This window comes from Rattus rattus, chromosome 9 (assembly GCF_011064425.1).
Source record: "Rattus rattus isolate New Zealand chromosome 9, Rrattus_CSIRO_v1, whole genome shotgun sequence".
In the NCBI taxonomy this organism is placed as follows: domain Eukaryota; kingdom Metazoa; phylum Chordata; class Mammalia; order Rodentia; family Muridae; genus Rattus; species Rattus rattus.
In genome coordinates this window covers 11414494-11429220 of record NC_046162.1, presented here as the reverse complement: position 1 = coordinate 11429220, position 14727 = coordinate 11414494, and the positions used below count along the sequence as shown (strand labels likewise).

At 51.1% G+C, this 14727-nt stretch overlaps 1 protein-coding gene across 1 annotated transcript in view; it reads right to left on the bottom strand.

The window, feature by feature from the left end:
- The window catches only part of LOC116909256, a 91064-nt gene that overhangs the window by 64201 nt on the left and 12136 nt on the right, over positions 1-14727 (bottom strand). Inside the window, 12 exon segments of the mRNA XM_032912778.1 lie at positions 1527-1557; positions 1560-1673; positions 3673-3825; positions 3917-4102; positions 6705-6748; positions 6751-6858; positions 7636-7685; positions 8536-8639; positions 11721-11851; positions 14041-14109; positions 14112-14220; positions 14315-14339. Coding sequence (XP_032768669.1) covers positions 1527-1557; positions 1560-1673; positions 3673-3825; positions 3917-4102; positions 6705-6748; positions 6751-6858; positions 7636-7685; positions 8536-8639; positions 11721-11851; positions 14041-14109; positions 14112-14220; positions 14315-14339 — 1124 coding nt within the window.

The window sequence follows — 14727 nt, the reverse complement described above, 5'->3', positions numbered from 1 at the left end:
ATCTTCTGTGACCCTACGTTCACAGAAGGTCATTTGCAGCATGGTCTTGGTTTTGCTCGCTTTGTAGTGATGGAGCTAAAAGCCTCATCATACATTCAAAGCACATGCTCTGTTGCTGAACCACATCCCTGGCCCTGCATCTGTTTCAGAAGACTCGCATAGGTGTTTGGGTTTCAGGAAAACACCAAGTCACATCAGGTGTGCAGAGAGGTCCATTTGGATGCTAAGGCCCAAGACTGAAAACAACCTCCAGCCCTTGGTGGGGACAGGTAAACCAGATAGGGATGTGCATGAGTGTTATCTGTGCGTGCTGGTCTCGGTTACATAGATGTGTGTTGATTGGCTGGTTAGATGGGTGTCTGCAGTGGTGCAGACGGAACCCAGGGTCTCACACAGCCAGGCAAGCTCTCCTGCACTGTGTTGAAGTTTCGATGCCACCCGAGAAGAAGGCCTTCACTGTTCACCCATCTCCCTGCCCTGCCCTTTCAAACATGACTGCAGAGAAAACAAAGGGTGAGCTGTCCTCTTACATCATATCACATGAGGATGTACCAGCTCACCCACACACACACCCCGCCCCCAGTATACTCTGAGGCACACTATGTAGTGTCCTCATTTCACAGACCTGGAAGGCTCACAGCAACGTGGGTCCCTCTCCTGTGCACACAGTCAAGGATGAGTTGGGCTGGGGTTAGAACCAAGCTGTTAACAAGCTATGTATTACTCATTTGGTTTCCGAAACTGGGTTTCTCTGTGTAGCCCTGGCAATTCTGACTCACTCTGTAGACCAGGCTGGCCTCAAACACAGAGATCCACCTGCCTCTGCCTCCCGAGTGCTGGGATTAACAGTGTGTGCTACCACCACTACATGGTGCATTATACAATTCTTTAGATTGTTTTTACAGTGCAGGATGGAGGCCAGGTCTTTCATACATTAGGAAGTGATCTACCTCTGAGCCCCGGCCCAGGCCATGTCCCTAGGCCCAACCTTTGTTCTTTGGAGACAGAGTTATAGTGTGTACAGTCAGGCTGGCCTGGAATTCCTGATTCTTTTGCCTTATTGCCTGTACTGCAAGAATTACAGATGCACACTGTCACAGCTGGCCAGCTGTTACTGGGATTTTTGTTTTGTCAGGTGAATTTATCTTTCATACTATGTCCAAAGTTCCCCCGTTTAAAGGGAACTCACTGATTCCCATAGAGACCTAGTGGTAGCCGGAGTCTCTGTTGGTGATTGCCTCTTACTCTCAGTCAGGGTCTCATGAAGACCAGGCTGGCCCTGGTGTCTGTTTATAGAACTGTCTGTGACCTGCCCAGAGTGAGCAGACCTTGGAGAGTCTCGAAGAACCTGAGGACCTGAGAGAAGGAGATTTTCTTAAGCTACCCACGGGCAGGAAGGGGCTGGAGCTGCCATGTGGGAGAGCACACAGGGCTAACTGTGTAACTAGAGGAGTAGAGGCTGAGGGGACTCCTAACCACACTGCACACCCTGAGAGACCCCTGGCACCCCACACCTCCCTACTCACCCTGGGTGGAGTGCTCAGTTGCCTGTGTGTTGCCCGTACCTGGGCAAACACCTCCTCACTGGGGCACCTCATCAGGGCCAGGTTGGCATTGATACGGAGCTCTGTGTCCTCTTCAGGGGCTTGGTACAGGTGCAAGAGAACTGACCACTGGCTTGGGAAAGACATCCACCATTTGGTCCCCACCCTGTATAGTGCCCTTGTTTCTACAGTTGACCCTGTGATCCCACCAGCTTCCACAATGTCTCTACCATAAGTAACTTCCCCAAAACACTGTCCCTGTGACCCTACTATGGGATGTAGTGAGGTCCCGTCTATTCCCCAGTCCTCCTATGCCAGAGCCTGGTCAGTTTCCGAGCATACCAGCAATAACATGTGAATGCATTCCAATAAAGTTTTATTTACAAAACAGCATAAACATGAAATATAAATGTCTTAGTGCTTCCAGACCAAGTCCTAAAAGAGCCACCTCCAGGCTCTGTGCCTCTCCATCAGCTTCTCCCAACTCCCCTCACAGTGCAGCCATCTACCCATCCATTCATACCATATACTTTCTGAGTGCCTACCATGTACCTGATTGGATAGATGACATCTTGGACATGGCTGACCCAGGCCCTATCAACCAGACACTCAGGTTCTAGTGCAATGAAGGTTAATGTGGAAGATAAGTAACACATAAGGAAAAAGAGGGAAGCAGGAGCAGTGTATATCTGTGCATGTATGTGTGTGTATGTGTTTATGTATATATGTGTGAGAGTGCATGTGTATGTGTTTGTGTGTATGTATGTGTGTGTTTGTATGTGCATGTGGTTGTATGTACATATGTGTGAGTGCATGTGTTTGTGTGTACGTGTGTGTGCGTGTGTGCTTGTGTGTGCATGCATGTATATGTGTATACATGTGTGTGTGCATATGTGCATGTGCATGTGCATGTGTGTGTGTGTGTGTGTGTGTGTGTGTTTCTGAGAACCATGGGCAACTTCTCCAGTACACAATCACCTGTGGTTCTGCTATGAAAGGTAGTGGGGCCACTACCCAGGTCCTCTGCTAGAGCAGCCGGTGCTCTTAACCACTGAGGCATCTCTCCAGCTCCTCTCCACCTCATTTTTTTAAAAAGATCTTTTATTTTATTTATGTGTGTCTGCTTATATGAATCATGTGTGTACATGCATGCATGTATGTTTTAATGCCAGAGGTCAACATAGATTACCTTTCCATAATCGCTTTCCACCTTACTTTTGAATGTTATCAGTATGAGTATTTTGCCTGCTTATATGTCTGCATACTATACGCATGTTTGGTGCCAGTGGGGGCCAGAAGAGGGCACTGGATTCCCTGGAACTGGAGTTACAGGTGGACATGAGCTGCCGTGTGGGTGCTGGGAACTGAACCCAGGTCTTCTGCAAGAGCAGCGGTGCTCTTAACCACTGAGGCATCTCTCCAGCCCCTGTCCACCTTATTTTATTTAGATTTATTATTTGTTTAAGGTGTCTTTCCTTGTATAAGTATATGTGCGGTGTGTGTAGAGGAGCCCTGGAGTTACAGGTGGTTGAAAGCCACCATGTGGGTACTAGGAACTAAACCAGGTCCTCTGTGAGAGCCAGGCAGCCATTTCTGCAGCAGCTCTTCCCCCACCCCCTTTTAAAGACTTACTTATTGTGTATTCTGTTACGTGTGTTACCACCTTTATTCTGAGCTGAGGTCTGTCGCTGAGCCTGTCCAGCAGTTCAGCTGGAGTGGCCGGCCAGCAAACCCCATGGGCTCTCCCATCTCTGTCCCTTCCTCAGGGCTGGGGTAACAGAAATGCTCACCATGCCCAGCTTCTCTGTGGGTGCGAGAGATAAGCTCAGGTCCTCACATTTTCACAACAGGCACTTTACTGACTGAACAGCCCCCCAGCCATGCTCGGCATGCAGCTGCAGAGTGAGGCCTGGGGACATCTGGAAGAGAGGGTACCAAGGAGGCTAAGATGTGCTAGCAGGTCGGAAAACGGACCACAGAGAGCTCAGTGGTCCACGGGCAAGACGTTGACCTAGTGACAGACGAGTGGATAAGCTTTTCCCACAAAGATACAGGAATAACTTTCTTGGGCCTTGCAGTTTCTCCTGCCCAACTGCAGCCAGAGACAGGAAAACACAAGGCCTCACACATCTGCAGAGCAAGGGACCCCCCTGAGGGCCTGGAGCACTGCCAGCCTGATCTCAGGAGCGCTGCCCCTCAGGGATGGGCAGGTGCTCATTACAGGGGTGAGAGCTGCTGTTGACAGACCTGCATTGCCCAGGGCCTTCAGCACAAGCTGAAGCTGCGAAAACATGGCAGTCGGATGAGGGCTGGAAGAGTCTCGGGCCTCCCACTGGTCCAAGGATGACCTACCAGGCAAGCCCTCTACTCACCTGGCCAGCATCCACAGGTTCTGGGAAGCTGCACTTCACACCCAGAGCCTCTCCCAGAATCCTCACAAGCGAGCCGACTCCAGGCAGCTGTTGGTAGAGCTTACCCAGAGCAGCAGAGAGGTTGGGTGCCAGAGCTGAGAGGCCAAGGAAAGCCCCTGGGCTGGCCTCTGGAGACTGCAGCAGAGGCTAGGGATGGACGTGAAGTAACCTGCCTCTCGTTGCCCACCCATAGGAGACACAGTGCTGTCTTAGCCTTGGGGTTGGAGTCCCAGGTTCAAGTCTGGGCTCAGTTCTGAAAAACACCATTTCTGAGGCCCTGGGTATAAATGTCAGCCTGAGACCACCCAGTGCTAACAGAGTTCTGCTGAGGATGCACGATGATTTCCCACTGGCCCACACGAGAATGCAAGCTACAAGGTGCTCACCTGGGGGCTCACATGCACACCTCTCTGCCAGCAGATGTTTTGGAATCTCAGCATTTGTGTGTGTGTAAGAGAGAGAGAATGAATATATGAAATTCGTTTGTGTGTGTGTGTGTGTGTGTGTGTGTGTGTTATGGGTAAATGTGTGTCTGTGAATGAGTGTATATAAAGGTGTATATAAGTATGCATGAACAAGTGTGTCTCTGTATAGATGTGAAAATGTGCCCTGTGTGTATGTATATGCTTGTGCGTGCATTCCGGAGTACGTAAATCCTGGTGCACGCATCTCAGCATGTGTCTCCTACGAAGTCTACAGGAACAAATCACTTTAAGGCACATTTTGGTTTTTTCCCCTGTGTTTATCAAAATAAAAGGCACCTGAGTCGAATGAAATTTTTAAAAATTAGAGACACAGGCATCAGGCAGCATTCACCCTACCTCGAGGGAGAAAGGAAGGCTGCTCATGTGATCTTGACCGAAACCACTGCTACCCTGTCCACACACCCTGACTGTCCCAGTCACTCGCCTCGCCAGCAATCTCCTGATCCACACATAGCACAGCCCCACCATGCAGACAGGGAAACTCAGACCGTGCTGGGAAAGGTCACGTCTATGCCTCGTATCCACACCACACAGAGAACAGATAAATGGGGGAGGTAGAGGAGAAGAAAGGAGGGATGGAGGGGAGACGAGCCCGCCCAGCCCTTGGATGGCGCCTGTAATCAGTGTGTCACCTGGTGGGCTGTGGACTGTGGGTCACTCAGGGTCCACTCTAGACCTGGATCAAAGTTAGTGCCCAACTTTGTGTCTTCGAGCGCAGCATATAGCCTGTGGGACCAACCCCAGGGTCAAGGGTCAGGGTTAAAGCTTTGGGAGCTCCCTACACACTCTCAAAAAGCTGTTGGGGCTCAGAGGTACCAAGACCCCCATCAGTGCCTGATGCTCCTGGGGACTCTGAGTGTGGCCACAAATGCTGGCTGTTGGTCCCCTCACACGCTCCCAGCCTGGGACAGTGGGATGAGCGTCCCCGAGAAGCACCTCCAATGCCTGAAGCAAGCGATGTGGATGGTGCAGGACCACAGAGCAGGGTTACCCACACGGGCAAGCTGCCCTGCGTGGGGACCTGAGTTTTCCACCTGTACATTTATGGTGGTGATGGCAGTCACGGAATAGTGGAGGTAATGTGATGGAAATGAGGCTTTGCTCATCAACGGAAACTTGGTTAGTTTCACCCAGAGCTCCACATCGCAACACGCCCAGATGAAGTTTGTGGTGGCTTTTAGACTGCAGCTCTGGTTCTGTTTTGTTTTTAATTGTGTACATATGAGTGTGCTGGTGTGAAGATACACCTTGTGTGGACATCAGATCCTCTAGGACTAGAATAGTTGTGAGTCAATCGCGGGGGCTGTGGGAACTGAACCCGGTTCCTCTGCAAGGACAGCTAGCCCTTCTAACCACCGAACCATCTCTCTAGCCCCGTGGTGGCCCTTATTTAACAGGTTCTAATTGGGTGCTGAGCAGCGTGTCATCTCTCACCACAAGCTTAGGACAAAAGAACTCAGTCCATGCTTGGTCCCCACACCAAAAATCAGTCTCAGAAGGAATAGAGAGATGGCTCGGATGGGCGTGGTGGTCGCCTTTAATTCAGGCACTTGAAAGGAAGAGGTGGAGGAGACTCTGAGCAAGCTGGCCGGCTAGACTTGCCTGCATCGGTGAGTTCTGGGAGGTGGCACACACCTTTAATCCCAGCTCTCATGAGGCAGAAGCAGAGGCAGGTGGACCTCTGTGAGTTAGAGGCCAGCCTGGTTTATGGGGAAAGTTCCAGGACAGGACAGGCAGGGACACACAGAGAAACCCTGTCCAAAAAAAAGGGGGGGGGCGGAGAAAAGAAGAAAGAAAAGAAGAGAAATGAAAAGAAAAATAACCTTGCCTCTGTGAACACGCACGCACATTCATGCGAACACACATCCATACGCACATAGAAGAGTTCAGAGAGGTTGAGTCACTGGTTCACAACAGCTCTACGCATCACTGAAATTCAAATCCAGTTCTCACTGCTATGGTGGCCCACACACTGAGTCTCAGAATCTGGGAGACAGAGGCAGGACGTTGTATAATTTGAGGGCAGTCTGGGCTGTGTGACAAGCTCCAGGTCAGCCTGGCACACATAGCAAACTCTGCTCCCTACCTCTGAGAACCACATCTGTGACAGCAAATCCTGCCTTGAACATAGCACCATGGCAGCAGCACCAAACCTAGGCTATGAAGGGAAAACACAATTTCAGGATGAGAGCAGTTTACCTTCCTGTGTCCAGCAACCCAGCCAAGGGAGGAGCTCAGGGCCGGGGGTTGCAGAGTAGACTCACCAGCAGTGTGAGCACCATGGTGTCTGTGGGCTTTGGGATGAAGCCAGCGACCACAGCCATGCCTCAGCCTGGTCTGCCTACACCTCCCTAGCCAGGATGTGCTGCTTCCTGAGGCCCACACGGTTCTGAGTGCTGCAGGAGGACAGAGTGGGTGCTGAGGAGAGCAGCAGTCACAGAATTGTGTCACATGGGGGACAAGTCACATGGCGGCAGTGGAGGGACATACCTGAACCCTCCAAGGAAGGAGCCATGCTGGTCCTGTGTCCCTCTTGCTATGCCCAGCTAGCTAACGGAAGAGCCTAGTCCACCCTCTGGCAGGATCCAGCAAGAGGATGACATGGGGATGAGGCCCTGCATAGGTCAGTGGTTCCCAGTTTAAGCATCTGATGCTCTTAGCCCAACACCAAGGAATGCCTGCCGAGTGGTTTTATGATCTTATTTTCATAGCGCTGGGAGCAGAGCCCAGGGTCTTGTCCACTAGGTGAGCGCTGTGGTACTGTCCTACTTCCCTGCATCATTTGAGACAGAATCTCCCTAAGTTGTTTAGGCTGACCTTGAACTCAGTCTGTAGCTCAGGCTTAGATTCATGATCGCCCTGCCTCAGGCTCCAGTGTAGCTTAGATTACAAGCTTGGGCAAGGAATTAATTAATTAATTAATTAATTAATTAATTAATTAATTATTATAAGCAATGGATTTGTTAAATTTTTTTTTGTCTATTTCAGATTTTTCCCCTTTGCTTTTATTCCCAGACTGAAAAGAAAAAGGTTAGAAGGCTCCAGAGAGACATTACGCCTTCCTGCTGCAGACTGGGGGTGGTAGTGTCTGGACGGGAACAGTGAGTGTATGGAGGGCTTCTCGGTCCCAGCCATTCCCCACGGGCAGAGGTGAAGCTGGGGCCGCAGGAGGCAGTGAGGGAAGCAGGTGGAGACCCAGCTGCCCCGGACGCTCTCCAGCATCTGGTCTGTCGATGAGTCTCAGCCTGCTCAACAGCAGGATGGGACTATGGTGACAAGACTAGGGCTGCTGTGACATCCTGTGGGCTGAGGGTCACACGGACCCTCAACCATTTCTCTTGTTTGTCTGTGAGGCCAGCCTTCGGGAGGAGCAAGGGCAGAGGGTACTCAAGAGATTACCAGCTCCCTTGAAGCATGAGGACTTAGAAGGGCCTCCCCACCGTCTAAACCTTAAGGTTCTTCATCCTAAGGCTGGCATGGTGGCATAGGCCTGGAATATGAGGCAGGAGAATTGCTGTGAGTTCTAGGCCAGCTGAGCTAAACAGCAAAACAAATGACTCTGCTGTGTGGCTTCAGGCAGCTGTCCCAAATGATCTGTGCAGATCCAAGGAGCGGGAAGAACAGCACTTGCCTGTGGAGTTACTTTGGGGATTCAATGAATGAACGCGGACAGCAGCCACAGAAGTCACATTTCCCGTATCGTGTTATGTGGTTGTTGAAGGTCCCTTCACACCTTTCCTGGCCCCAGTTCAGCTGGAGTGAGAGTGCGGATGAGGTGGGGTGGGATCCTAGCCTGCAGCACCCCGCTACTAGACACCCAAGAAGCCTCTGCGGTTGCGGGGGGAGACCCAGGTGCCTGGCTTGCCACTCCCTGAGTTTGTACAGATGATGCTTAAGGGGGAACAGTGCCACCTTTGTCTGCGCCTTCACATCTGATCTCAGGCCCACAAAGATGGCATTCTGGATACCACCCTGGCAAGTGGGAGCCACACCCTATCTGAGGACCTAGAGAGTACCAAGGCCACCTACCCCATCAGGGATTCCCCAAAGGCAGCTGACCTGTGGTTCAGCCTCCACCTGGAGTAAAGTTCTTACCAATCATCTTGGCATCTCAAAGAAGACCATCTCCAGACTTCCATCAGCTCATCCGCAGAAAGGCCTTGGAGCTCAGACACCAGCGTCAGGAATATCTCGGAGGTCTGGGGTGCGAAGGAGGCAGAACATCAAAGGGAATGCCCCTGGTTGCTTGTCCCATCCCCTGCATCGAGACAGACTTGCAGAGCGAGCTAGACAGTCAACAGACAGCTGGACGGCGAGGCCACATATTCAACTCGGCACTGCCTTCCTCGCACGCTGGGTTTTGTTTGTTCGTTGTGGTTTCTGGGGACCTGGTGTTGTTTTCTATGATACTAAGGACACAAGGCCTGGTGCCCGAGAGACAAGCAATCCACCTGCTGACCTATGTCTGTGGCCTTAAACTTTCTCCCATTGTTGGGAACAAGCAGAAGAAGTGTATTCTAAGTGCTGCCATTTCATTCTCAGACTCCATTTAATCATAGGGAGAAGCTAAATTCAAGGTCCCAGGCCCTAGGGGATCTGGGGACTTCCCAATAGTTAAACAGCTTCTGTTATAAGGAAAGAGTCATCTGAGCCCAGACATCTTAAGGACAACTTTGTCATCTTGCTGGCTGCCTCAGTCAGGGTTCCTATTCCTGCATAAACATCGAGACCAAGAAGCAAGTTGGGGAGGAAAGGGTTTATTCAGCTTACACTTCCACATTGCTGTTCATGATCAAAGGAAGTCAGGACTGAAACTCAAGCAGGTCAGGAAGCAGGAGCTGATGCAGAGGCCATGGAGGGATGCTGCTCACTGGCTTGCTTCCCCTGGCTTGCTCAGCTTACTTTCTTATAGAACCCAGGACCACCAGCCCAGGGATGGCACCACCCACCATGGGCAGGGTCCTCCCCCCTTGATTACTAATTGAGAAAATGCCTTACAGCTGGATCTCATGAAGACATTTCCACAAGTGAGACTTTTTTTCCTGTGATAACTTCAGCTTGTGTCAAGTTGATATACAAAACTAGCCAGTACACTGGCAGGGTCAAAAAAGTTCATGTACGCAGGCCCAGGGACGAACCCCTATCCTGATTGATGGAAATGCCCTTGCTCAACTCCCTTATGTCAAAATATGATTGGACAGTGCTACAGCCCACCTGCCCCCCCCTACTTTATGGTTTTGTCCTTTAAATATGCAATGCAGCATCCCTTCAGGGTCATAGTTCAGCTCCAAAATCTGTTCTGTGGCCTGAATCCATCGATAATGGTTTGATTACAATAAGTTTTTGTCATCTGCATTGACCTGGTGTTTGAGTTATGTTGGATTTAAGCAGACACCACAAAACCTATCAAAAAGTGACTGCCAACAGTGAGGCGAGAAAGCATAGTCAAGATTTCTAGTTCTCAGCTGAAGGCCAGTCACGGAGTGTCCAAACACTGACAGACAGAGGGCAGCCTCCAGAGCATATCCCTGACCCCCATAGGTTGCTCAGTTTGGGAAAACTCAGCCTCCCTCTAATCCAGATCCCTGCTGCAACTCAAGCCCGAGGCCACAGGACAAGCAGGTCCTGGGGAGCCATGCTGGGTCCACCTCCTGCTGCCTGCTCTGCAATGGACTTGGGCAGGTCTGAGGTGTCCAACATTGTGGGATTGCTAAAGTGGAACCGGCAGCAGCCTGGTCTCAGAACAACACATGACATAGCCATCATGGTGGCACACGCGGTAGTCACAGCACTTGGGAGACACCAATGGGGGTCATCATAAGTTCCAGACAGCCTGGGCCACAGACTGAGACCCTGTCCCAAAAACATAAGAGGATAACTGTAGAGGACTTCAGCAGGTCAGTGTGCCCAGCCCAGAATCAGGAGCTTTCCTGGGATAGACCTCTAGCACACACCCTGTCTTCACGTCCACTGCTGGTCCTCATGGGCAGCATCAGAAGGCTGGCCCTGACTCAGCTAACCTCAGAGCTTCTCTGTCACCCCACCATGCTACCTGAAGGCCTCAGAGTCCTGGACCTGTTTCTCCTCCTGGCTGTAAGATTTAGAGCACATCTGCAGCCACCAATAACGTATAAGCAAACCCATCTTGTATACCATGGTTTCTAGGGCATTTGGCTGAGGTGTGACTGTGTTGGGACACTTGGGTAGCATGTGTGAGGTCCTGGGTCCTATCCCTAGTGCCTCCAAAAAGAAGAAAACCAAAACAAACACCACTTGGCTCTACAGCCAAGCGTTTAATCAATGTGTGCAGCTTGGGTTTTCTTTCAGAACGAGTGAGCCTGCTCCTCTCCTAGCCACCCCAGCAGGCATTTCCCTTCCCCTGGCCTCCTGGTGAAAGCTTTGGCTAGGCCACTCCCACCATCGCCCCCAACATTACCAACCCCAGGCCCCCCACAAAGAGAAACACACACACACACACACACACACACACACACACACACACACACACACACACACACACACACACACACACACACACATTGGGAGTTGGTTCTCTATGGGGCACCAAGTCCTCGCTTTGTTTCAGGACTGAAAACTAACCTTGTCTGGGGCCACTGACCTTAGGAAGGGGCCGACATTTTAGTCTCCTGGCAATGCAGGAGGCTTGTCCTCCTGGGGCTGGCGGTGAGGGTGGGGTGGCATCTGATGGATGTGGGCTAGTGTTTCCCTGGAAAGCCTAACAACTTATTCCTTGGCTCAAAGTACCTCCTGGGGAAGATGGTGGCCCTCTGACACAGCTCCTGTTCCTGGAGTAGAGTCGTGTGGTGGTAAAGGGAGTGTAGCAGTTCTCAGCTTGGACTCAGCTGAGCACGCAGAGGTGTCAGTGTGGTTGTCAATATGGCAGGAGGAGACCAGACGTGCTTCTGTACAGCACCGTGTACAGCGCACCCCAACCCCCCCCCACAAATAATGCTCAGGGTAAGGAGACTTGCTGTGCTACCGAACGGCCTCGGAGAAATGCCCAGCTCTGCCACTTCCTAGCTAGGTGGCTTTGAGTACGGCCCCTAAACTCTGCAAGCTTCCCTTTCCTTGCCTGTTAGACGGGCATGCAGGTAAGAATTTTCCTGAGTTGACTTCGATAACATGAGTGAGGTCTCAGCTCCCGGTCTCAGCACAGAGCAAAGGTTCGGGTGTGCAGGCAAGGCTAGGTAAGGCGAGGAGAGTATGGAGAAGGTGCTCAGGCCCAAGGCAGAGTCCAGCATGGGGCTGCCGAAACTCACCTCAAAGGTGGCGGACTGAGCTGCACACAACCTCCTCACCAGTACAGCTGCTGTGGCCACAGTGGCTGGGGACAGTGTTTCCTCCCACTCATACTGCAGGCTGCTGGGACTCAGGTCTTTGAGGTCTATATCTGAGACGGCAAGGCAGTTAGAATCAGAGGTCCCTGGAAGCTGTTCCTTCAAATCTACAAACAAATCCTTCGGTATGCTCTGGGCAAGAGGTTAAAGAGGCACACACGAGGCCAGAGAAAGACATAACCGAGGTGCCTGTTCCCTGAGGGTGAGAGAAGGCTACAGCCTCAGCATCCTACAGCCCCACCTGTCAGGCAGAGAAGCCCATGGCGGTCACCTCTGACAATGAGGTCCTGTGCCAGCTTCCGGCCACACATGGTAGGCTGATGGTTAGTGAATAAGGGGTTGCTTTGGGGCTGATACACCCTGAAAGTGATGGAGACAGTGAGTCTCTGAATACATCAGAATCAATGTCGGATCAGACCCTTCGAGCTCTGGGTCACTTTGGTCTTTTGGTTCTTTGGTTTTTGCTGTCCTGAATTCCCATCAACCCCCAGCTTCCGGCCTCAGCCTCTTCAGTGCTGGTGCGATCCACCCTACCCAGCTCAGATGCAACCTCACACAGTGAAGCATGGGGAAAAACACCTCAGTAAAGGTGTCATGTGTATGCGTGTGTGTGTGTGTGTGTGTGTGTGTTCACATGCATGTGGGTGCCCATGCGTGTTGCTAGACATTTATATGTGCTCATGTGGAGGTTCAAGATCTGGGTACTTCTCTTGATTGCTCTCTAACATATACTGACACAGGGGCTCTCGGTAGAACCCAAAGTTTGCTGATTTGCTAGTCTAGCCAGACTGTTTACTCCTCTGGGCTCTGCCTCCTTTGCACTGAGATCACAGATAGCCCACCATGGCCACCCAGCTTGTGTAAAATGTAGTTTTATGTTTAATAACCTGTGCTTGTGTGTTCTGTGTGTGGGTCCGTGCATGTGTATGCATCGCTCTCAGACAGAAGAATGTATCAGATGTCCTGGAGCTAGAGTTACAGGTGACCGTATGCCACTCAACATGGCTGCTGGGATCCAAATTCAGATCCTCTGCAAGAACAGCACATGCCAGTAATCACCGAGCCATCGCTCCAGCCCAGCTTTCTGTGAAGTTTCTGGGGATCCAGCTCTCTGTCTCCTGCTTTCATGGCCAGCCTTGTACCTTGTAAGCACTCTGTCCAGAGCCTTAGGTAAGGTGTTTTTCAAAAAAAGACTAATTCTAGAAGGGTAGGCATGTAGCTCAATAGTAGAGTACTTGCCTGGCACTCAGGAGGCCCTGGGTTCAAGTCCTAGCTCAAGAAAAAAGAAAAATAAGATGATAGAGGACTCACAGAGATTGAGAGTTTGGGGCCAACTGAGACTATAACAAGTTAGGCCTATCCTGAAAACCAAAGCCAAGCATGGTGTTCGTGGCTGGGATCCTAGCCCTCAGGAGAATCAGGAGCTCAAGGCCATCTCTTGTTACATGGTTAGTTCAGGGTTAGCCTGGGCTACATGAGACATTATCTCTAAAATTCAAAACAACAGCAAAAACAACTGAAAGTAAAAATAATGTTCTTGGGTCTGCGGAGATGGCCCAGCGGTTAAAAGCACTTGCTGCTCTTCCAGAGGACCCAGGTTCAACTCTCGGCAACCACTGGCGGTTCATAAACATCTGTCATTGCAGTCTGAGGAGAGCTGATGCTCTCTTCGAGTATCCACAGGAACTGCACACTTGTGGTGCACAAACACACCTGCAGACAAAACACCCATACACGTAAAATAAAAATAAAGGTTAAAGAGTCATCATTAAAAATATTTTAAAAGAATAGTATTCTTATTTCCTCATTTGGAGGAATAATCGGCTCCTTTAAAAAGGCAAAACGAACAAGCAAAACTGAACACTATTTCTCCTTGCCCCAGCCTTAGTCAGTTCTTTCCACGCACGGCTGTAACAGAGGCCCACTTCAAAGGGAGGCTGCACATTAGCAGGAACTTTCTGGAAAATCAGGAATTTAAAAGGGCCTTTGAATGTAAGACCAATTGTCCTACAAATGCTCAGACCAGAAGATTCCGTGTGACGACAGTTCAGAGAAGGGATAAGAGGTAATGTCCTCAGAGCCAGCAGAGAGCTGACAGAAACGTCTAGAAGAGGCTAGCTTCTGACAAAGACCATTTCTGGGATAGTTCAGGGGTACACAGGCAGGGAAGGGCCGTGTGGGCCCTCTGAGGCTCCTCACATCCACACTCCCACTGTGGCCAGGGTAGAAAGGACAGAGTCACCTGTGATAGATGGAACCTGGGCCACCACACGCAACAGTGTGACAGAGGAGCGTGCCAGTGTGTGCAGGGGCTGGCCTTCTGGAGCAGGGGCCCAGCTGTGTGCCGGTCTTCACAGGCAGCCTCCTGCAGCACGCCAGCCTGGAAGCTCTGCTGACAGTTAAAGCTGGAAGCTAGACTGGGCTGGACCAGGAGAAGATATACTCAGACCATGTCCTGGGACCCAGGCCGACTGCAGGAGCTGCAGCATTAGGAAGAGCTAAGGGCCCATCCTCACCTGGGCAGTGACATAGCAGAAGACGCTAGGAGATTAGACACAGGGAATGGGAAGTCCAGCAGACAGGAACCCAGGGACAAGAAGGGTTGTGGCAGTCAGAAGAGCTAGGAGGTGCAGTGTGGACAAGGCTCTTGGCCTCTCAGACCTCTAGGGACCAGGACTCTCAGGAATAAGGGTTGTTTCTTCCTTATTCAGGTGGTCACTACTCAGAGCACACATCAGAAAGATGTGGAGGGGGAGGGGGGATGATTGGGTGAGAGGAGGGGGAAGGGGGAAAGGAAGAGGAGGAGGAGGAGGAAAGAAAAGAAGCAGGAGAGAGAGGGGGAGGAAAGGAAAAGGAGTGGGTAAGGAAAGAGGAAGGGGGAGGGTGGAGGAGGGACTGAGCAAAGGGATGGGAGGATGGCAGAGGAGAG